At 49.6% G+C, this 21,869-nt stretch overlaps 8 protein-coding genes across 8 annotated transcripts; 4 read left to right on the top strand and 4 right to left on the bottom strand.

Moving 5' to 3' along the window:
• Nucleotides 1-257: 257 nt before the first annotated feature.
• N7525_001526 (KAR9 family protein) lies at nucleotides 258-3,365 on the top strand (the record flags this gene model as incomplete). The annotated part of the gene is made up of 1 exon (XM_002557821.1): nucleotides 258-3,365. The coding sequence occupies one exon, from the start codon at nucleotides 258-260 to the stop codon at nucleotides 3,363-3,365; it is 3,108 nt and encodes a 1,035-aa protein (XP_002557867.1).
• A 592-nt stretch (nucleotides 3,366-3,957) lies between these two features.
• N7525_001525 (GNAT family N-acetyltransferase) lies at nucleotides 3,958-4,778 on the bottom strand (the record flags this gene model as incomplete). The annotated part of the gene is made up of 3 exons (XM_002557822.1): nucleotides 3,958-4,128; nucleotides 4,218-4,327; nucleotides 4,397-4,778. The coding sequence occupies 3 exons, from the start codon at nucleotides 4,776-4,778 to the stop codon at nucleotides 3,958-3,960; spliced, it is 663 nt and encodes a 220-aa protein (XP_002557868.1).
• Nucleotides 4,779-5,497: 719 nt separating this feature from the next.
• N7525_001524 (succinate dehydrogenase assembly factor 3) lies at nucleotides 5,498-6,067 on the bottom strand (the record flags this gene model as incomplete). Its single annotated transcript, XM_061211935.1, has 3 exons — nucleotides 5,498-5,571; nucleotides 5,642-5,741; nucleotides 5,852-6,067. 3 exons carry the CDS (start codon nucleotides 6,065-6,067, stop codon nucleotides 5,498-5,500), a joined length of 390 nt encoding a protein of 129 aa, XP_061071161.1.
• Nucleotides 6,068-6,435: 368 nt separating this feature from the next.
• On the top strand, nucleotides 6,436-7,212 carry N7525_001523 (S-adenosylmethionine-dependent methyltransferase; the record flags this gene model as incomplete). The annotated part of the gene is made up of 1 exon (XM_061211934.1): nucleotides 6,436-7,212. The coding sequence occupies one exon, from the start codon at nucleotides 6,436-6,438 to the stop codon at nucleotides 7,210-7,212; it is 777 nt and encodes a 258-aa protein (XP_061071160.1).
• Nucleotides 7,213-11,489: 4,277 nt separating this feature from the next.
• Nucleotides 11,490-12,068, bottom strand: N7525_001522 (mRNA splicing protein SMD1; the record flags this gene model as incomplete). Its single annotated transcript, XM_002557826.1, has 3 exons — nucleotides 11,490-11,797; nucleotides 11,909-11,958; nucleotides 12,055-12,068. The coding sequence occupies 3 exons, from the start codon at nucleotides 12,066-12,068 to the stop codon at nucleotides 11,490-11,492; spliced, it is 372 nt and encodes a 123-aa protein (XP_002557872.1).
• Nucleotides 12,069-14,672: 2,604 nt separating this feature from the next.
• N7525_001521 (uncharacterized protein) lies at nucleotides 14,673-16,136 on the top strand (the record flags this gene model as incomplete). Its single annotated transcript, XM_002557827.1, has 6 exons — nucleotides 14,673-15,061; nucleotides 15,137-15,216; nucleotides 15,268-15,484; nucleotides 15,545-15,619; nucleotides 15,681-15,746; nucleotides 15,806-16,136. 6 exons carry the CDS (start codon nucleotides 14,673-14,675, stop codon nucleotides 16,134-16,136), a joined length of 1,158 nt encoding a protein of 385 aa, XP_002557873.1.
• Nucleotides 16,137-16,503: 367 nt separating this feature from the next.
• On the top strand, nucleotides 16,504-19,512 carry N7525_001520 (uncharacterized protein; the record flags this gene model as incomplete). Its single annotated transcript, XM_061211933.1, has 1 exon — nucleotides 16,504-19,512. The coding sequence occupies one exon, from the start codon at nucleotides 16,504-16,506 to the stop codon at nucleotides 19,510-19,512; it is 3,009 nt and encodes a 1,002-aa protein (XP_061071159.1).
• Nucleotides 19,513-20,135: 623 nt separating this feature from the next.
• N7525_001519 (anticodon-binding domain-containing protein) lies at nucleotides 20,136-21,020 on the bottom strand (the record flags this gene model as incomplete). Its single annotated transcript, XM_002557829.2, has 3 exons — nucleotides 20,136-20,249; nucleotides 20,309-20,819; nucleotides 20,890-21,020. The coding sequence occupies 3 exons, from the start codon at nucleotides 21,018-21,020 to the stop codon at nucleotides 20,136-20,138; spliced, it is 756 nt and encodes a 251-aa protein (XP_002557875.2).
• Between the last annotated feature and the right edge of the window lie 849 nt (nucleotides 21,021-21,869).

Genomic DNA, 21,869 nt, shown 5'->3' with positions numbered 1-21,869 from the left:
CCTCTTTTTGTTTCAACGGTTGCTGCCCGATATCTCCAAGTTGATGAGACTTTGCATCTAGAACCTCCATTAATCCTTGTCATGTAGTAGCATTTCTCTCCGACTCTTTGAACAGCCAGAAAGCCACATGTGCAGCCTTAAACCGTGAAAAAGGGACTTCCTGTTACCCCCGAACAAGACGAAACATTCCTGGTATCCCTGTCTGAACTCCATCCTTTGGTCCTTTTGCTCTTTCAATACCCCCAGGGCCTGTCTCCATGCATGCCACAGCCGACAGTCCACCTTTTGCGACCGACCGCGCGACGCAACCCCCCAGCACGTCCATACCAACCTCCCCCCCGTCGCTCACCCCCGCGCTCTCCGTCTCTCCAAATGATAGTACCTCCACCCTCCGACGCCTGAAGTCCAAATCATCGCTGTGGAGCTTAGGGAGCAGCAACAACGAAGAAGAATCCGCCCCTGCTGAGCCAACCAGCGCCGGCCGCACATCGATCCTCCGCCGACTTTCTCCCGCCCTCGCGGCTCGGGTCAAGTTGCTGGATAGCAGTAATAAGACTGCGACGCAGAACCGGCATGCCAATGCAGTCGGTCGGATCCCCGAAGAGCACCTGAAGGAGCTTGATAATCTGCACCAAGACTTATCGATCAAGGTAACCAGAAAAGGCCAGGCGTGGAATCGTTCGAACATATCGCCCGGACAAACCCAGGAGTTCAGACGGAGCGCGTCGAACCAGCTCGAGCTACCCCATCAAGATATCCTCCAAGAGATTGCAGACGCGCGAAGAGAGAACCCGGAGTCATCCGAAGCAGTCGTGGACGGTCCCGAACTGCCCACTCCGGCCACCACTGTTATTCCGGCGACTGCCCAGCCCGTGGAACACATCAGCCCACCCACGCCCATGTCTGTCGCAGAGCCGGTTCTCGCGCAGCCACGCGCAAACCCGATGTCGAGCTCTCAAGCTTCCAACGATGTTCGAGACGACCGGACCGACTTCGAAAAATATGTCGATGATACCGCACGAAGAGAGGAACAGTCCGCTGAAGAGGAGTCTGCTCCGAGACCACCTCCCAAAGACTCGCCTCCCATCGACGCCGTGCACTCGCGCTCTTCATCCAACTCACAGTCGTATTTCAACCCAATGGGCTTGCGGCGCGCAGACTCAATATACTCTTTCTCCCGTGCCTCCTTCAGCAACCAGCTCTCACAGCTAACCTCCATCCCTCTCCCACAACCAGCCTCGCTCGAGGCAAGCATCGAGAACATTTCCACGGCTTTAGCTGCGGTTCGGGCTTTGAACGGTGCCGCAGAGCAAATCCAGATTTGGATCAAGAAGGCCTCAGATGTGCTGAGTGGCTTAGATTCTGAAGACGACGTGGAATGGGCTGCGGCTGGTGGCCGAGAGGGGCTAGACGAAGTCGATAAAGCGATCACACGGTTCGAGTCCCTGGTCAACGTGTACGTTAGGGCTATTGAGAATGTCCAACTTCGAGACGATATTGCCAATGTGGACGTCGGTAACTTGAACACTATCGTGAGCCAGATGGAGAGCATTTTGCAAAACTGGACTCAGATCAAGAAAAAGCTGAAAGGTGTGAAAGAACAGGTTGAGTTGGCAATGGAGTGGGAAGAGCTTTGGTCAAACGTTCTGGGCGACGTGGGTGTGGAAGTTGACAACTTGAGCGGGCTGATATTTGAGATGGAAGAAAAGCGGCACCAGGCTTTGATGGATACGGGCGAGACCAGTGGCGGCCTCGACATCAATGAGCTGGAGACGATTGTAGAAGAGTCCCCCAGCAAAGGCCGCGGACACTCACAGAATCGTCTGAGTATTGGACCTCTCTTGGCCTCGGCGTCTGATACTCCAGTTATCAAAACACCGCAGGATGATACGAGTCACTCTAATCTCATGGCTATCTTTGCACGTATGCAGCCCTTGAAAGCATCGTTGGAGTTTTTGCCCATGCGGCTCTCGATGTTCCAGGCACGCGCTGAAACCATTTTCCCGAGTGCATGTGAGGAGATTGAAGACCGGCGCAATCACTTGGTGAAGAGCTATAAAGTTCTTGAGACCGATGCTGAAGCTCTTTTGAAGGAGTTGGCAGAAGACAAGTGGATTCTGGTTTTCCGCAATGCTGGTGCCCAGGCACAAAAAATGTTTCAATCGGTTGAACGCAGCATTGGGAAGCTACAAGAAGGGCTGGAAAGTGGCATGCAGGTGCACAACCCGTCAACGCTGACCAAACTCATTGAAAGCTATGAGGCGAAGAAAATGCATTATATTCCTGCTATTGAGCGTGTGGTCTCCATCATTCAAAAGGGTGTCAACGACCGATTAACTGTCAATGGTGAGATTCTGCGCCTGCTATCCGACATGACATCCCGAACGGATGCTCTCAAGGCTAGCACTAAGGTAATGGATACATCTCTCGAAGATGTGCAAATTACCAAGGGTCACCAGCTACGAGACTCAATCTCCAGCATCCTCACCATGGACAGTCCAGCCACAGGCAGTGCCATCGAGACCCCAGGAAGCTCGCCTGCGTCGTCAGTTATCATGACCGGCAACGGGTACAAGCACGCCTCAACGCCAATGGGCGGTTCAAGCCGTCGCGGAAGTTCAGTCGGAAGTGCCACAGCCCGCTCGGCTCTGCCCCCGAACCGTCGTTACTCCAGCTTGCCACAGCCCACGGCGCCTTACACCGGTCGAAAGTCTGGAATCCCCCAACCGACGGTCTTGGCGTCTCCTACCCCATCCTCCAGATCCTCAAACTACTTCACACCGACACCGGCCGCTCGTTCTCGTACACCAGCGCCGTCATCTACTGTTCCCAATCGCCCACGCTGGACCAACAGCACGAACTTGAATAACACGGCTACTAGCTACAACTCGACATTGCGGAAGTCATCCGCACCACTCGCCCGCACACCCCGGCCATCATCAACAATTCCGTTCTCCAACTCTCTCCGACGAGAGACATCCGCATCTCCGATCCCCGGCGGCCTTCGATCAACCAGTCGCGTCTCGAGCCGCTTTGGTTCTCGGAGTCCCAATAGGAACGTGTCCTCCCCTACACCGGCACGGTCCTCGCTCCTCGACCCACCGCCGTACAGCCGGCTCCATCGACCATCAGTAATGTCAAGCACACCTCGCAGTCGCCAGAGCTTTGCAGGCCCGCCCACGGCTTTCAGTCGAAGTGTGTCAGGAGCTGCAGGTGGGATGGAGAGCCCAAGTAAATCGTCACGACCAGGTACAGCGCTAGGCCATTCTAGCAACAGGCGAACCAGTCTACTCCCGCTTCCCAAGCGAACGGAGAAAGAGGCAGCAACTCCAAAGCCGGTGGATACTCGTCCACGGTGGCGCTAGTGGGAACCGAGCTGTACGTCTTGTACTGTTCCTTGGATACACCAGTGTCACCTGTTATCCTCATCACCTTCTCTCCGCCTTTCTCATTCTATCCTCCTTACCGTCCGACTCCTACCTATACTTCTACGACGTTTTTCGTTCTATCTATCTTCTCTCTATGTTCCTTTGCTTGTGCATTACACCCCTTCCATCTCGGTTCGACCTCGATTTCCCATCGGTGTTCAGTCGGCGTAAAGGTGAGCCATCATCTTGACAAGTCAGGTTTTGCGTGATATCCCTATTTGTTTGCATGGTCTGGTCTGAGCGTTGAGGTCATCTATTCCGCGGTTATTTTCTCTTTTGAGTCTCATTGATTACCGCTCCGCTTCTCTTCTCTGTGAATATCATCCCTTGTAGTTTATCATATGTAGTTGTGCCTTTGTTGGAAATGACATTTCTCGTTTCTCATGCAAGTTTATTGCACATACGCAGTAGTTCATCGTAGGGAATTCATCATTCGTTAACAACACGATCTATACGTATATACTTGAAACGGCGATTCTTGTACATCTGAAACATGGACGGGCGTCTCAAATTAAACTGAAACCTGCATTTAATTTCCCAGCTCACGCCCGAAAATCAACGCATCCACCAATTCCTCGCTGTTCGCCAACCGCGCAGCCTTGGGAACCCGTCCAATAACGCTAAACCCTAGCTTCTCCCAGATGCGGATGGAGGCCGGGTTATTAGCAAAAACCAGGTTGAAGACCGAGTATGTGTATCCCTACGGAAAGAGTTAGTCACGCAGGTTCTGTGCCTGATAGAGCAACAGCACCCAAGAGCATTGGAAAGCGAAAGAGGCGCAAGTCGTACCAGTCTCGGGGCAAAATCCAGGTAGGCTTCGCCCATTGCCTGTCCGACACCTTTGCCGCGTGCGGCCGTGGTGGTGAGGAAGCCTCCATTGCATACGTGGGAACAGCGGCCTATTAGAGTCAGTGTTTTATTCCTATGGTGTAGATTGTTACATCCGAACATGACCGAAAACCACATACCGGGATAGTTAGGCTTGGTATAAAAAGTTCCCATACAAACACTCTTCCAATCCCTTCCTTCTCTTAAGCCCTGCCCCTCATCGTCCAAGATCGCCACGACCGCAAACGTCCCGAACCAATAGTCAGCGAACTGGTCCAGTGCCATCGGCTCCATCATGGGATACGTCCCGCCGCGGAGGATCTCCGCGCTGAACTCCTCGTGCAGGAATTTGATCAGGTCCTTTGGGACGGTTTGCGGTCCTCCTGTGATGGGGTAGAGGGTCATTGGTGCGGAGGAGAACTTGGGGAGGGTGGTTTTCCTCGCTGTTAGGGTCGGCGCTGCATCTGTGTGTGCTTTTGGTGGGGGATTGCGGGTCGAGGGGTCTTCCAGAATAGCGGGCATTTTGGGTAAATGAGTGAGGTTTTTGGGATATGTGAGCTGGGACAGATTTGGGAATAAGGGTGAGGTGTGGTAGAATGGTAATTGGACGATTTTAAAGTGGTTAAGAGGATTTGACGATTGATATACCCTCTTCTCCATCTCCATATCGGCACCAGCCGATTTTGCATGAGTCAGCTTGTCATTGGTAGGGCGTTCTCCACTGATGTTGGAGTATATTATTCTTGATTCATCGCTACATATATGCTAGAACATGATAGACGGATGTATGATGTAGGGCTGAAATTGCATTTTTTTTCGCATGAGGGCCACCTTCTCGTCAATGCACCCGGAATGTGCGAAACATACATAGGTACATAGGCAGCTCTCGGAGTTGTTCCGAACCTACAACGTCAGGGTCACAGATATAGTCATAGAAAGACGATACTCTATGATATATAGCTTAGGGGCGGTCCTAAATTGCCAAACCTGTTGGATCCAGTGAAACTGTCGTCTTCTATTCCTACACATAGTATATACATATGAGCTGGTGAGTGGATAGGAGATGCCTGCATCTCAGCACAAACCTACCAAACAAGGCTGACTGCCCTTAGATCAATCAATCTGTGGCCGACGATTATTTTTGATTAATTTGGGCAGGCCAGTCCTCAACTTTTGGAGTTGATGTCACCAACTCTCGGAGTAGTAGTGTCAACCGCGGTCCAATGCAATCGATTGAGGACTTATTGACCTTCCTCCCCTTCTCCTCCGTTCTTCAGAGCCTGCATAAGCTCGAGTAACTGTCCAAGTTGCTGATCTGCAATGAAAACCAACGCTTAGCAATTTGATCGACCGAGGCAAAGTTCGAACAACAGTCAAGAACATACCACTCATCTTATCCAACTTGGCCCTGTCCAGCTTATCCCCTGTCCATTGATCACCCTCCAACTTCTGCGCGTATAGCTGCCACTCAGTCAAGAACCCGATCTATCGTCGCCAATGTTAGTGACAGCATCGACAAGCCTTCTACTTCCGCTATGTATCCCCTTCTCTTTGACTCGGTATAACCACACCAATTCAGACAAGAATAGACATACAATATGCAAAGGGTTCTCCACACCCCGATGCGCACGGAACTCATTCTTCACATAAGAATCACCCAGGACGCGCATCTCGGGCTCGAGTTTGCGATGGACGCGTAGAATGCGGCGGTAAAGCTGTAGCGGCGGGAGGAGAGCGAGAGCCTCGCTGAGACTGGATTTCGAGCCGATCGAGGCCGGCGTGGCCATGAGTAAACGCTGAGCAATGCGCATTTTGAATATGGAGGTGTGCTTTCAGGGAAGATTGGGGAATGACATAATTTCTGGGGATTTTCGAGGCAAAGGCGGCGAGGAGAACGCGCGAATCAGCGGGTCGGGATGTCTCGGGATTGGAGATTTGCGTTGCATTTCCTTCTCTGCCATTTGCTGATATTTTTGGGATTATATTCAATTGCTTCACATTGGATATTCTATTTAAGTACATACTTGTACATACTTCCTTTGCTGGAATTTGTGATCGCCTCAGGTCAAGTTCCTGCGTTCTGCAACATATAATCTCGAGATAACCCCACTATCTCCAAAAAAAGCGTCGATAAACCTCGAATTTCTGAAGCAACTTGCCTCTATTAAACATACACACCATGCTTCCCACGCCAGATACTTCCCACGTATCCTTTGATACCATCTACGAGCCGTCAGAGGACTCATACCTCTTCCTGGACACATTATCATCAGCATCCGAATCAAAATGGCTCTCTGAACGATTCCCAAAGAACCAAGAGGCATCACCACTAGTCGTGGAAGTAGGCACAGGCTCTGGCGTTGTGCTAGCTTTCACAGCCGCACAGTCTCAACAGATCTTCGGCAGACGCGATATTCTCACGTTAGGCACTGATGTGAACCGCAATGCTTGCATCGCAACGTGGAAAACCGCAACGACAGCCATTCAGACAGAGCAACAGCCGTCTCCTCAATCACTTCACATATCTTCATTGACAGCCGATCTGTGTGCACCTCTTCGTCCTGGCAGTGTTGATGTCCTCCTTTTCAATCCACCCTATGTTCCGACTGAGGATCTACCTCGTCTGCCTTCTGCGGCGGAAAATGACCCTGCTGTTTCAGAGGCCATGTCTCGCTCTGCCAAGTTTGACAATGACTCGTACTTCCTGTCGTTGACGTATGCGGGCGGGGCAGATGGTATGGAAACTACCGATAGGCTTCTTGATGCTATTCCTGGTGTGCTGTCTGCGCGTGGTGTCGCTTATGTCTTACTCTGCAAGCAGAATCGGCCTGATGAGGTTATGGGGCGTATTCGTGGCTGGGGCGGTTGGCGCGCGGAGACGGCGGGATCGAGTGGTATGCAGGCTGGGTGGGAGAAATTGGTCATTGTGAGGATATGGAGAGAGGATAGCTCTTGAGGAAAAGATGCATTAAACAACGATACCATTTGTGCATTGATGGACAGTAACAAAAGGTGAAGATACCTCTGCATACACACCAGCAATCTAAGTGCTGAGTAGTTCAGAATTGTGAAAATCTTGAATAAATCAAGCCCATTCCCACTCGACGTAGCGCTCACAGCCAATGTGGCCGGATGCCTCAAAAATATCAAACACCTCCCGAGAAGCGGTTTTCTCCTGGTCTGGTTTGGCCAGTGGGCCACGATGATCTTGTTGCCTCTTATCTTCAACCCATACTAGGTGATTTTGTCAAACCCTGCAGCCTCGGCGACACTGTGTCAACCATGCAATTGAATTGGCTGGCGGGATATGGTGTGAGCAGTTCTTTGCCATGTTGCTCAGGTCGACTGGCCCTCAATAACCACATTTGGCCTGGAGACTCCAGTTCTGGCTGACTGTGTAGTCTTCTGAAGACAGGCTTCAATGGCTTATAGCAGGGGCAATAAACATGACGCTCTGCATTTCTCTTTATGGCAATGCATTGGTTATACATTAAGTAGTTCATTCCATGTCTCTCTGCGTCGGGTCATATCTTCTCCACATACCGGAATGGCTGCATACCATCTTGGATACGGATAAACACAGCTTCTAGTGGTAGACCGGTTGCTTTCCGGGCCAGCGACTTTACCATACCATCATTTAACCTCTCTCATTTCTCTTCCAATTTCTTTTCATCTAAAAATATAGTGCTCAACTACCAGGATCGGTTGCCCTAGCAGTTGCGCAACGACCGCAAATTATACAAGCGCTGGAGAGGCCATAGGGACATGTTGCCCTAACTACCGATAAGAAATTAGCGTGTACTAAACACAGAACAATGGGAAAATGGAATACGTGATCCGTACTATAGGCCAAGTTGCTGGACATTTAGTACATGACCTTGTTGTATAGACAGATTCTGGCACAATACCGAGGTGTGCATCCTCGGTGCTACAGTCGACTTGGATTCATATAAAGGGTACTACAAAACCCACTTCTGAATATATGACTTCTGTGATTGACGGTTGGAATGAATACGGAGTCGAGCTCCGTTGGAAGCCTACTGGCCTTGCTTTGGTCCCGGCTACGGTGTTTGTTTCAGCCACTAGTTCAGCAGTTACAACTCCGACTACGACACCAATAACGACGATGATTGAGGATTCAGAAGAAAACTTCCCGGGCTTTTTAACATGTTCTAAATCAGGTACAGGCTTTGGTGTTGCACTGCGGGTTATCTTAGCTATTTTGGGGATTGGATTTTGGATTCGTCGTGAACGCAAACGTCGATGGAAAGTTGGGGAAAGGCACAACCCGAGATCGCTGAAGCTCAAAGCCTTACTCCACCACAAGTGGCTCATGGATTAGACTCCAATCCTGTCTTCGAAAAGGAAGGCGCTTAGGGGGCACTGCCACGATTGAAAGAACCAGTTGAGCTGGAAGGAGACTAGTGGATGCATTGCATGATCCCATTGCACCTTTTGGAGCATTCTGAAATGTACTCAACTAATGATAATGGGGTGGAGACTCAAAAGCTAAGCACATAACCATTTACTCGCCTTTGGTAGAAAAGAAATGATACACAGGCTATAAGACTGGATCAGATCTGCCATTGTGCTATTGCATTGTTGTATATCGAGTTCCATTATTAGACTAGTTTCCTAAAGAGAAACATAATAAACTTATTAGATTGCTCAGCTTGACAAACAAGGGAGATGGATTAAACCTTGTGATTCACGTTTTATTCATTTATATATACGGAGTAACCCCTGCTGGGTTGGTCCTACAGGCTAAACGCACGATACGTAACACCCACAAGCGAGATGTGTTAGACATGAGAATTTGGTTCTCGCTTATTCTCAATATTTTCTCTAGACTCCTCCGTACGTATTCTGTCAGATACGAACAAGCCATTGATGCGGGTCGCTGAACCATTTTCCTAATCTGGACCTCTTTTAGGGCTATAATATCCTCTTAGTTGTAATATATTTGGCATTGCACATGCAACACACCGATGCAATTGGTCCCCTATCCGATCAAGTCTCCACTGACTCCGAGAAGAAACGTGTTGCAAACTTTGACAATCAGCGAAATAGCCAGTCCCCACATCCACGTGGGAAGCTGTCACATTGTTATGTAGATCATCTGATCCTTTAGCCCTAGAGCACCATGCTTTGCTCTTCCTTCAACAGCTAACAGCGTTGTTGGCTTCAACATCTATTGCAGAAATTCACTTCGGCGTTTGCATTTCCAGTAGACAACTACTCACGTGTGAAAATTGCCTTACAGAAGTGGGCAGATCGAGGACAGATCGGGAAAAGATCGAAGATCTGACTTTCCCCCTTTTCTAGCCACGCAAAGAAGAACGGGACGAGCCGGGGATGTCCAACGAATACTCCGTAAAAACGCTCAATATGATATCCACTCTAACATGCAGGGTTGTCCTCATTAAGATCGGCGGTGTCGTGCTCTGGGCGGGTCATGACAGTGTTACATGTATACTAGCGAAGATCATGGGAAGATAATTCCGGATCATTGGACATTTCCTGGATTTGCGCTAACCGAGAAATGAAGGCTTGGGCAGACCTTATCTTTGGAATATCATGTCGTCTGACGCGCTAATTGGAAATAATACCCTCCCCTGCAGGAAAGGAAGATCAGGTTAGAACTAACCAATAGATCAGCGCGGGATAATGAAGCTCCATACTCATCTGACTACCATAGTACTGAGTACGATGGTTATACGTACTTTACGGAGCATACGGAGAGGCAATGAGACAATGGACGTCAGCAATACTTCCCAGTTAGAGTTCGCCAATTTTACAATCTAAATGCTAAAATCCTTTTCTCCCGGGTTTCGAAACAAAAACCGGAACATTTTGATCGAGTTATGTAAACGGGCATGATTCGCATGCGAGAACCCCTGAACTAGAAGGTGATTACCAGCCAACCACTATAAAAATCTTGGCAGAACTGCTCTTCAGAATGTCTAACCGGAAACAGTCTACCGTGGCGACCCTGGAAAACGCTGGATCAACAGACTTTAGTCCCTCTAGCTGGAACAGGACTACGGTGACAGCCTTATTGAGCCAAATCGTTCGGGAACCTCTCGAGACATCTTGGCAAGGGTCTCAGATTCACCCGTCGGTTCCGAACCTTAGGGACCCCCGGAGGCACAGGAAGACTGCCTCGTGGCATAATGATTCTGTAACATTGGCTAAAATCTGTCATACTTATTACTGTTAATAAGATCCCCCGTTTCTGCTTACTCTGCAGAGTCTCCCCCTGGTCCCACTGATATAGGCTTTTTCATGTCTTAAACCTTGACCCTCTATACGCAGATCACCGGAGCGAACCCGAGCGATCACGAGCGTCTGCAAGAGCACCTATGTGTTCCAAGTTCATCACCTACCTATTTGGGCAAGACATGGTCTCTCAGTGTAATCTTACGTCTAATTTGATCTGCAACACTACGACATTGGCTTGAGAACTTTGGAAGTGGGAGCGAAATACAACGTACAATGTTGTATACCATGCACAAAGAGTAAGCCCCGAAGATCGGTGGTTTAACCCTATAACTCCGAAGTTAGTACATAGATCTTTTAATTAAACATGTCTCGGCGTAGATGGCCAATCTCAGATGCGCTGTCTGATATTCTGAAATCGCCGTGTTTTTGTCAAGTCTTTGGAGACTCCAACAGAACCTTGACAGAAGGGAAGATGAATTACTAGACGTGTACATAGGCGAGATTTGGACACGCTTACGATGTATGTGTCCGCAAAATCGTGTGATGTTTGCGGATATCTGTTTCGATATTGCTGTGGCTTAGATCATATTGAGTTTGCTTTGTATGTACACCTCACTTGGCATACAGCCATTGTCTTCTCCACACTCGCATGACCGGGACACGTGTATTGCAGACGAATGGAAAGAATGCGGACCGAAGCACACCCAGATCGTATGCATCATTCCCTCGGGGGGTGATCCTACGGTACTTCTTGATAGCTAGTGTTCAGCTACTTTTTCTGCCCAAGCCTTGAACTCTGAGCATAGGATATCGAGAAGAGCGAATTGAGAGAGGGGAAAAGTTCCCCGGTCTTAATTTTTTCAGGATGTCACCCACCATCCAAATCTGGACCACTCGCCTGGGTAGTAGAAAAAAAGGGAACAGATTGTATCCCATGTGATGCAAAATCAAACCGAATTTCGAAAGACAGAAACAAACGCCGGGCTGTTCTCTCAGAAGAAAACAGAAAATCTAGAATCCACGTCCACGTCCACGACCGCGGGGGCCTCCGCGCCCACGGCCTCGTGGTCCTCCACGGCCACCACCACGACCACGGTCTGTCTCCTTGCGCGCCTTGTTCTTCGGCTTGGGCGCGTCGTCGACGAGGAGGGTATCAAGGGGAAGACTGTCGGGGAGAATGTAATAGCGAATGGTGGAACCGCGGACATTGATGGTGTCGAGAGAAACGGGGTCGCGGCCCTTGGGGGTCATCTTCACGGCCCGGAGAGAAGTGTTCATCTGAGGAGAGACAGACACAATAGTGCCGTGAAGGATTGTGCCTAGAAGAGGAACTAGAGTTAGGGAACATAGTTCTTTCGCGTATTTCAAGGATTGACACATTCGAGGGGACTTTGGTTTGGGAATTGCGGGGATTGCGCGGGGGTTCGCACCATTCTTCAGCTCAACTGTTACCGTCTCATTGGCACATTTCATCAAAAAGCTAGAAAAATCATCTGTCAGCAGGAGTGGGTTTGATGATGCTTGGTGCGTTCAGCGGAGCTGGTGATTGCCGCGCACAAGAAAGATTATCACATACCGGACGAGTTTCATAGTGGATGAGTAAGCTGCAAGCTGAGGATAGTCTCGATTTAATAAAAGTCAAGACACCAGCAGATAGCTAGGGATTGTGGGGACTAAAAACGCGTTGGTTTTTGATGATGCTGTTGGATCACAGTCAAGAGAAGATCTGATCAGGTGAGGCCAGTCACGTGATTCTAATTTCAAGTCTTAGATTTCAATCTCGATATATTCGACCTCTACTCCGTATTCCATACGATAATCAAACTTTGTATTCCATGTGGCTCTTGAAATATTGAAAATTATGATCCACGTTTGGTTCACCACCATTGTCTCATCTTCGACATGGCAGTTCTGATCGTCTGAGACAAGCTCAACCTCAACCCATTTTCCACCAGTCCAAGCGTTGGGAAAATGTTGATTTTCGAGGCTATTCAAACCAAATTGGGGCCTTGATCCCTTCCTCGCAGGCAATTTCTCTGAAAATAGTGAGTTTCAGAGTGTCTGGCAGTCGGACAAGTTCTGTGGGTTTCAACGGCTTTTATGCACTTAGGGTTGATATGCAGGTAGGTGAGCGGTGTGCAAATGTAGGATCATCGCCATGTTCATATTTTTCTTGCTCGGGTGATGTGCCTTGGTTATTCCCCTTCATTTAGGTAGAGTGATGTACAGCGGAGCATCTCTAGTCCTGACGGTCATGTTTCATTGTTTCATCCAATGGCGTAGGCTCAATGCGACATCCTGACCTATGTACATATAAGAATGTGAGCAAGGTGTACTGAATAGTACAACCTTGTAAAATTAGACGAGGCCATGCAAATGTAACTAGGCCCCAAGGCGCGTAGCATGCAGCAGAAGAAACCGAATCAATGAAAAATAGGGCTGCATTGAACGGTTCTTGGTAAGCGGCCTTGAGTCAAGTCAATCACTCCGGAGTACACCAATGCTAGTCCTAACCCCAAGAACCTAAAGATCGTCGTAGGTTTCACTTCCAAAATAAAAAAGGGTCAGGACATGACCTTATTTCCTGTAGAGTCCTCCTAACCCCATCGGCCACGCGGCACAGAATGATCAACCGTGCATTAGCAGAAACCACTGTCTTTTGAAGCAAAGTGATACAAGTGCGGATCCCCCTGTGGAGTGAGCCGATCATGACCGTGCCTGACCTTAGGGGCGATTGAATTTTGACAACCCCAGTCCAAAGTGGCTTCGGGAAGTGACAAATTGCTAGGGCGCTAAATCACAGTAGAACACCAGGGAATATCATGATCCTGGCAAATTACAATTTGTCTTGGCCGTGTTTCTCTGTGACGAGTATCCACCATTACGTACGGAGTACGGCGTTTCCGTTCTTGATACGCAGCTGCCTACACTAATCGCCCCCAATATCCCGGATATTCGATCTAAGAACTATATAATACCAGTACGGAGGACAGCAATACAGCGAACCTTAAAAAAAAGTATTTCGGAGCTAATAACGAACCGAGAGCCGACCTTTACTGTGCATGTACATATATATACCTTACTAGAACGGGATTACTTGGGGCTGAAATCTTAGCGTTATGGTGTTTTAATGTTATCATTTACCTAGATGGGAACTTACCTTTTGAGTTCTTCTTTTTCTTTTACAGAACAAATTAGTGCATACTAGACTATATTAGAACTGTGGACTGTGGATATGATCTCCTAGATAGGTATGGTTCTTAATATGAACCCTTTTCTTTTCTTTTCTTTTTTCCAACGGCGCGTTTGTGGGGGCCAAGACTGATAGGGGGACAAGCATCGGGCCGGGGATGGTGGAACTCTCAACTTCAAGTTATTGAACATTTTTTCGTATTTCCAAATTTCCTTTTCTTTTCGAATACAGAAGGTGGAATTTCGGAGTATCTCGATACACGCGCTAGACTATTGAGAGCGTCATGGCCCCCAATCCGCCCCCATTTACTGTACAATATAATGGGGCTAGAATTCAATGCCCAGGTCATCTCCCCTGTTAAGGAGGATCATTACTGTACAAACTACTCCGTATGGCCCCAGTTGTAATCAGTCCCGAGCCATTTTTCCCGCATATCCTCTGCTTTACCCGTTACTTGTGGGGTTCAAAATTCCGACTCTGCTCGTGATAGTTCCCATCGGCCCACCTCATTTGGAGATCCTGGGATTTCTTTTTCTTTTTCTTTTTCTTTTTCTTTTTTTCTTATTGCGATTCTTACGGAGTAGGCAGCCAATGATATTCTATCATATATGCAATTGGGACGGTGTACAAGTGGGCTCAAGTACAGTTTAGTAGACCCGGCATCGATGCACAGTGGCGCACAAGAAATCTAGAAGTTGGTGTTGGTTTCTGAACTGTGGGCCACGCTACCCAACACCTTTTAGATCATTAAACGATTGCGGGGGCTAGTAAATGCCCATGGATATGAGCTTTTAAATACTTCATTGCGCCCGTTCCGTGCCGTTGAAATCGCAGAAAAAGCTTTTAACTTACCATATCAAGGGAATACTCGGATCGGGACTTCAAACTGTATGTTGACTTCCTCTTTAGAGTGCCTTTCCCCTTATACTTGATCTTGGCCCCATCCCATCCCCTATCACAGTGCTTGCAATCTCACAGGTCTGGGACCTATATAGTTCCTAATGTTCCCCGGAGGATCTGGCTCACAGGAACCATTTTCTTCCAGGAATCCATCCAATCTACCCGAAGCCTCAGACGCGCAATCGAGCGTCGGGCTTTCTTCTCCACTAGTCCAGTCAGCGGAGACTCCCGACTTCTCACAGAGCGTCCTTCCTGGAGCAGAATCCCACTGGCCCGTTCAGCACATTCAGAGTCCTATTTCTACTGTGCAAGGTGGTCCGCAATCAACGGGATTTGCACCGCCACTCCCCTCTCATCATTCAACGCTGAATCCCGGCACGAGCCAGCCTCACACCCTGCCAGGCTTGAACTACCCCACAGAGTCAACGGCACAGTCTTCTATCGAGTACACAACTCCTATTAAAGAAGAAATTGATTCGGAAGACCCACGGTACGTCAAGCTAATTCGCCATGAGAAATGACCCCGAGGCCAGGTTTTGTGCTGACTAGGGCATCGCCTCAACAGCGGCCTTGGCATCTCATCATACCCCATGTCAGTAGTATCAGATACATATTTTGCTGGCCCAATGCAGCATAATACTCAGCGTAAGTAGCTCATCCAGACGTGGTCTGGGAGATTTTTACTGACACATTCAGAATATGCGTGGACAAACCGACCTTACCAACCCTTGCAACCGGGACAACTGAACCCGCCATTTTCATCTTCACATCCTTCATACCCTCCATCAAGCTATGCGATGGTTTATCCGGGTCACTCAAACGTGCCGTTGCATGGATACCAGCAGCAAGAACCTCAATTACCGGCGTCTTATCTCGCACCTGGCAATCCTTCCCGTCATAGTCAGCCTCGAAGGTAAGCCGATTGATGACATTGATGACCTGGCCTCCGACAGGACTGACATTTGCAATTAAGTCCACCCGTCGCTCGTCCTTTCCACCCCCAATCTGTTTCAGGCACTTCTCAGCCCGAGCAGCCTCCCATGACGTCGTATGTCGAATGAACCGCTGGAAAGTGCAAAAGATCCAATGATCTGGTTGCTAACGTCCAGAGGTAGCCCTCCTCCTTATATGATAAACCAACCTGCCTATTACTTCCCTGAAACACAACCCATTCCGTGAGTTGAGTCGACGAACCCGATGAATGTAGTTTACTGACCGGAAACTAAAATACTAGATCGCACCCTACCTCGATCAGCTCTCAGCCACCATCGATGACTGCTCCGGAGCCGATATACTCTTCACCCGAATCAGCCGCCGCTACCGATTCTGACCCTGTCCGCGTACTCAATTTGCGCCCCCGACCACAATGCTGGGACCATGGTTGCAATGGTCGTGAGTTCTCAACATTCAGCAATCTTCTCCGCCATCAGCGAGAAAAGTCAGGAGTGGTGGCTAAGGCTGAATGCCCAATATGCGGTGCGGTATTTACCCGTACAACAGCACGCAATATCCACGTTGCGCAGGGCAAGTGTAAAAGCTCAGGGAGGGAATCATCCGCTGAGTAGAGGACATACGTACTATTTTGATTTCGGCGTTAAAGCGAAGGCGCTCGGCTCTGGAGGATTATATTTTGTTATCATGCATTTATATTTTGGAGCCGAAACATTATCTGGGAGGGAAAGGAAAAGGCTGTCTATAGAACTATAGAACTTCTCATACGATTCCTTGGCGGATAAATAGCGGGACAAATATCGACCACGTGATGCTTCCGCCCGTGCCATTTGTGAGTCAGTTAAACTGCACTTGCATCACAGATCAGTTCAAATCTGCAGAATGCCTTTTTCTTCTCGAATCTTTTTAGAACTACTCTATCTATCTCCATATATGTACCTATTACCAATACCTTTGTTACCAGTCTAAATTGTAACTGTGATGGCATCCATCTTCACCTATGACCCTGACCCACCTCGGGTGTCATCCCCGTGGTCAACGTCGGGATCATCGACTCCCCAGATCAATGCATCTGGTAGCCGGGGTTTAGCTATCCGCACGCGTTCCAGCGCCACCCCACTACGCGTCGACCCAGACTCATTATCCAACTATGGAATATCAAAATTGGAGCCCGAGCCCCAAGAGGGTCCCACTGAGTACAAATTACATCTTCTGCTTCGACCCAGGCGCCCCTATCTCTCAATGTCGACTGGACATGTAATAGGGGGCTCGTACCATCACAATTACCGCGTCATGCCAAACACGTCTACCCCTGCCTCTCCGAACTTGGAACCAACCCCAAGACCCATGCAAGCCAAGTCTAGCCAGAGCCGCCATCAACGACTACAAGGCCTGACTACGCAGCTATTGTGGCGTTTGCAGCAATCTTCACCTTTTCACTCATCCACTACCTCTAATCTTGTGGTGCCTGTTATTCCTGAGGCAGCCCTGGAAACGGGTGTGCCCTCTAAACCAGCCCGCTTGCTCCCCGGTCTCGAAGAGAGCCAAGGTGCCTTGTATGAGATTGGGGTTGGCGACGATGGAACTTTTGTAGGCCTCACGCAAGATGAGTTGGATGAGAGTATGGCCAATCTACAGGCTATGGCTGCTAGTATTGGGTGTAAGGTGGAGATGCTTCGCCGAGTTGTGGTTGGGAAATGTGAATGGGCCGAAGTTTTGCCATCTTCCCAGCCGTCTGCAACTGAGGAGCCATCTGCAACTGAGGAGTCATCTGCAACGGGGACTCCACATTCAACGGGGAAGCCAACTGCAACGGGGGAGCCAACTGCAACGGGGGAGCCAACTGCAACGGCGGTCCAAACCAAAACCAACGCTGAAAGTCTTTGGGTCGCCGAGGCTCTGGTTAGTCCCGATCTGGACTTCTACAATATCTCTCCGAGCAAGTCCAATGACGACCTAAGAACCGCTGCACACCCGAAATCTGGCAATAAGTTGGTCTTGGACGAGGACTACTCCCACACAGAGCAGATTCGCATTTCTCTCGCAGGTCCAAGCACCGCAGGGAAGACTTCTTTGCTGGGTACATTGACTTCATCTGCGCTTGACAATGGAAGAGGCAAAAGCAGGTTGAGTCTGCTCAAGCATCGGCACGAAATCTCATCGGGAATTACCAGTTCGGTTGCCCAGGAACTGATTGGGTACACGGATGAGGCGCCACCAACAGTGATCAACTACGCTTCCGGTAATGTTGCCGGTTGGGATGATATTCATGCAGCTTCGAAGGGAGGTCGTTTGGCTTTTGTGTCCGATCTACCCGGCTCTATTCGATATTTGAAATCTACCCTGCGTGGACTTGTCAGCTGGGCTCCACATTATGCGATGCTCTGCATTCCAGCCAATTGTGGTGCTGAGACACCCGGCAGCGAACAGGCAGGGACTGAGCAATCAGAGATTGATACGTGCTTGTCATATCTAGAACTTTGCCTGAAGTTAGAGGTTCCTGTGTTGGTTGTCATTACCAAATTAGACGTTGCTTCCCGCAGCGGACTACGGGACAATCTTGGAAAAGTTCTATCTGCGCTGAAAACAGCTGGAAGACAACCTGCAATGGTGCCTGCATCGCCTGCTGGCGACAAACCACTTGACCTTCAGCAAGTCAGCACCTTGGACAGCACCCAAGTGCAGAAAGTGTGCGCGGCTGCTGATGGGAAATGGGGACACACCGTACCTATCATGCTTACCAGTGCTGTGGATGGTTCTGGCATTGGAAAACTCCATGCCTTCCTTCGATCTCTACCTATTCCCACAAGACCCTCCCAAAGGACTCTTCACATCTCTGAAGGGCTCCCAATGCCCTCTCACAGCTCCGCCAATATCTTCGATGTGGATGAAGTATTTGCAATCCCTCCGTCCAAAGTCTATTCACTAGACTCAGAAAAAGGCGGCCAAGAAAACCGCGGTATGGTCCTCTGCGGGCTAGTCCGTCGAGGGAATATTTCCATCGGCGACGAAATGGTCATTGGGCCCATCTTAGTGGACGTCCCAAATGACCCAGGCAATGAGCCCCAAGGAGGGTCACTGTCCCGCAGTGGGCCCGGCCCGTCGGGAGATTTCCCGGCATCCTTCCCGCAGACCTCACTGTCCGGCAAAGATTCACAAGCAAGATGGCAACGTATCCGCGTTGTCAGCGTAAGAGACCTCCGACTCCCTGTCCGCCGCCTAATCAGAGATCAAGTCGGAACCATCGGAATCGAACCCGTCGGCGTTTCAGAAGACGGCCGTCTACCGCGTTTCGGCCGGATCCGCAAGGGCATGATTCTCTCAAACTTCCACGCCCCACTGTCGCCCTCGAATGATACCTCGTCTGGCTCCTCGTTATTAGCACTACCCTTCCACACGGGCTTTACCGCCACCTTCCGATCTACTGAGTTCTCGGCTCCAAATTCACCCCCACTCTTGCTTGGCGGTAATGCTATTGCCTACATCGCCAACATTCGAGCTACCGTCCGTGTCATTTGTATGGCGTTGACCGGAACTGGAGAGGAACTACCTTCCGACCCGCCTTCTCCGTCAGAGCCGGAATTTTTCAGCTTTGACGGCGATCCTCATTCTCCTAATGAGAAAGCAAATGGCAATCCTACAAGCAATATCGCCGACGGCGCAGGTGATGCAGTTCGCGATATCAGCAAAGTAATGTCTGGCGTTTCCTCTGCCTCCGTTGTTGGGGCTGCTTCTTCTGCGGAGGCCCTGAAAGAAGACGTCCAGATCACCTTTGCGTTAGTGTCGTCTGTTGAATGGGTGGAACTTGGGTCTCAGGTTTTAGTTATGCCCGGTGTCTCCATAGCGTCTTGCCCGTCTCAATCTGGGGCCACGGTAGCATCTGCTGGATCTGGCTCTTCCTCTGGGACGACGCCTATGTCAGGGTTGGAAGGGTTTGTGGGGACTATCTGTGAGGTGGTCCCTGGGAGAGTTCCAGTTGCGGAGACCTAGATGAAGGCATTGCAAATATCTCACGGCAATCGACGACATACTTTCATTTTTTATTATTTGTGGGCGTCTTTTCGAACCGTTTGACCCAGTGCCAGCCATGTAGATGTCTACTTTCAGTGTTCATAGCGAGTTTGTTTTCATTTAGTTTCCATGTTTGTCAATACCTGGAGCGAGTGGTCACTATCAGCTGTCAAATATGACACATTTACATAAGTTCCAATGGCTGAAGTGTGCAATATCATTGTCCTAAGAAAGTGTTATCGTAGCAATTGACTAGGTTACTATGGATCGTCTCGTATTCTCAGCCTGAGCGCACCGACCCGCTCAAAAGCGAGATACAAGGCAGACCGGCGGGCAGCAACGCAAACGGTCCAACTTGATGGCAAGCGTAGCCCGTAGAAAGCTAGTCCAGGGCATATAGTTTCTTAATAAGGCCATCAGAATGCGCAGTGTCCCGTCGGACCCGCTTTCGAATCATCTCTATCCCATTGCAATATCATTTTTTTCGCTGGGGTATTTCCATCAACTTCGTCGACCAAGCGCCACCAAGACGCTCGAATCGACATCAGACCTATCCACAATTCCATCGGACTGCGTTTCTGGTACTTGCGTGATTGGGCACACTATCCACCCTTGCGCTGATCGTTAGGGACATTGTGGTGGCGGGAGAAGGTGCTAGTCGAGCCGATAGTAGCACTGGCATTGCGAAGCTCGATCTTCTTGCGCTCCATCTCGAGCTATATTGCACCAACGTTAGCCATTAGATTCTGCGATTGATGACGGGATAATAACTTACCACCTTGCGCACTCGAGCGAGAGCAGCGGTATCGCCCTCCACAATCGAACGACAATCATCAACGCGGTAAGGAGCAGCGATTGTCACAGCATCGGCGACGATAATGCTGTGGCCGTTCCATCGCGCGGGCATAGTGCGGCTGAAAGCATCGAATAAGTCCTGTGCCTGAGTCGTGACGCCCTTGCCACGACGCGCCTCACGGTCAAGCGCTTCGCCGATGGCCTTCGACTCGCGGGCCTTGAGCGCACGGGTGTCGAGTGCCTGGATTGTGGGCTGTGCGTCCGTGAACGAAGACGAGGTGGAGTTCGAGGGCGGGGCGAGGGCAAGGATCTGGAAGTGCTGGATGCGCGAGATGGGGATCACACGGTAGTCGCCGTTCTGTGCCTGTTTGGCATCACCGGGGTTGGTGGCGGGGGCCGTGTTGACGGCCACGAGGTTGGTGATCGGGCATGCTGTGAACAGTGTACCTTCGAAAATCGACTGGGTTGGCTGCGCGGTCGTAATACGCACGCTGAAACACGATAACGGAATAGGTCAGCACTGCGACATTGTGTACACCATCGTTGGCAGATAAGACTCACCGGGCACCGATCGCCCCGCTCAGTGCTGCCTCCAAGGGCACTATGGGTGTCGCCATTCCGGGGCCTACTGCGTTGCCGGATTGTTTCTGCGCAGAGCCCTTTACTGAAACCTGGCGCTTGTTCTCCGCCATGGGTCTATAGCTCTAGCCTCCACGTATGAGCTGCTGACGACCACGATAGGCTGATCCCCCAAGATGCAAGAGAGAACCGTTGGCTGTTTGTAGCGCAGTTGTCAAGACCTATATGACGGGGTCAGGACATTGGAAGCAGACGAGCACAAGTTGAAGTCGGCTTTGCCCTGCGAGGAGCTATTGCACCCCGGATTGTTGGTAGAGGGTGGGCTGAACGCTGTCAATCGGCTCCTCTGTTGAGAAACGAGCGTGGCTCAAGCGGAGCAGGCAAACTGGCACAACCCCAAAAGAAGAGAACAAAAAACAAGCACCACGCCCGAACCAAGGATTTATGGAAGAACAATGGGCTCGAGGACTTGCGATTAGATGGCAGGGTCGACGTTGCACGGATGCCCTTTTGGGTTTAGTGCCAACATTCGATTACTTCATCGTCGCCTCAGGCAACATTGGATCTATAGAAGACAAAATCACATCAGTGATTCTATCATTGATAGTTGAGACACACTATTTCATAATCTTGACATATTCGTGAGCAGTCACTCAAAATCTCATGCTTGATGCTGGACATGGACCCTTTCACATTTGTTATTGCTTTAAGTTGTACGGACGTCACTTAGTACTAGAGGGTTCGTCAATCCAAGACAATGGCAACAACATCGAATGACAATATGTAACAATAACATGGTCAAGAATAATGATAAAAATGAGATATATAAGAAGAAAATGGTACAAAAGTAATTATAAGAACAATATAGGACAAAAACATAAGAAGAACAAAAGAAAAATAACAACAACAACGGCCTCTTCACTTGCGGCTTGAGCAGGTCTCTTCCTTTTATGATGGGTCGG

Source organism: Penicillium rubens, assembly GCF_028828025.1.
Source record: "Penicillium rubens strain IBT 27055 chromosome Unknown utg000001l_segment0_segment0, whole genome shotgun sequence".
Classification (NCBI taxonomy): domain Eukaryota; kingdom Fungi; phylum Ascomycota; class Eurotiomycetes; order Eurotiales; family Aspergillaceae; genus Penicillium; species Penicillium rubens.
Note: the sequence above shows the minus strand (reverse complement) of the source record. Positions and strands in the feature narration are given on the sequence as shown.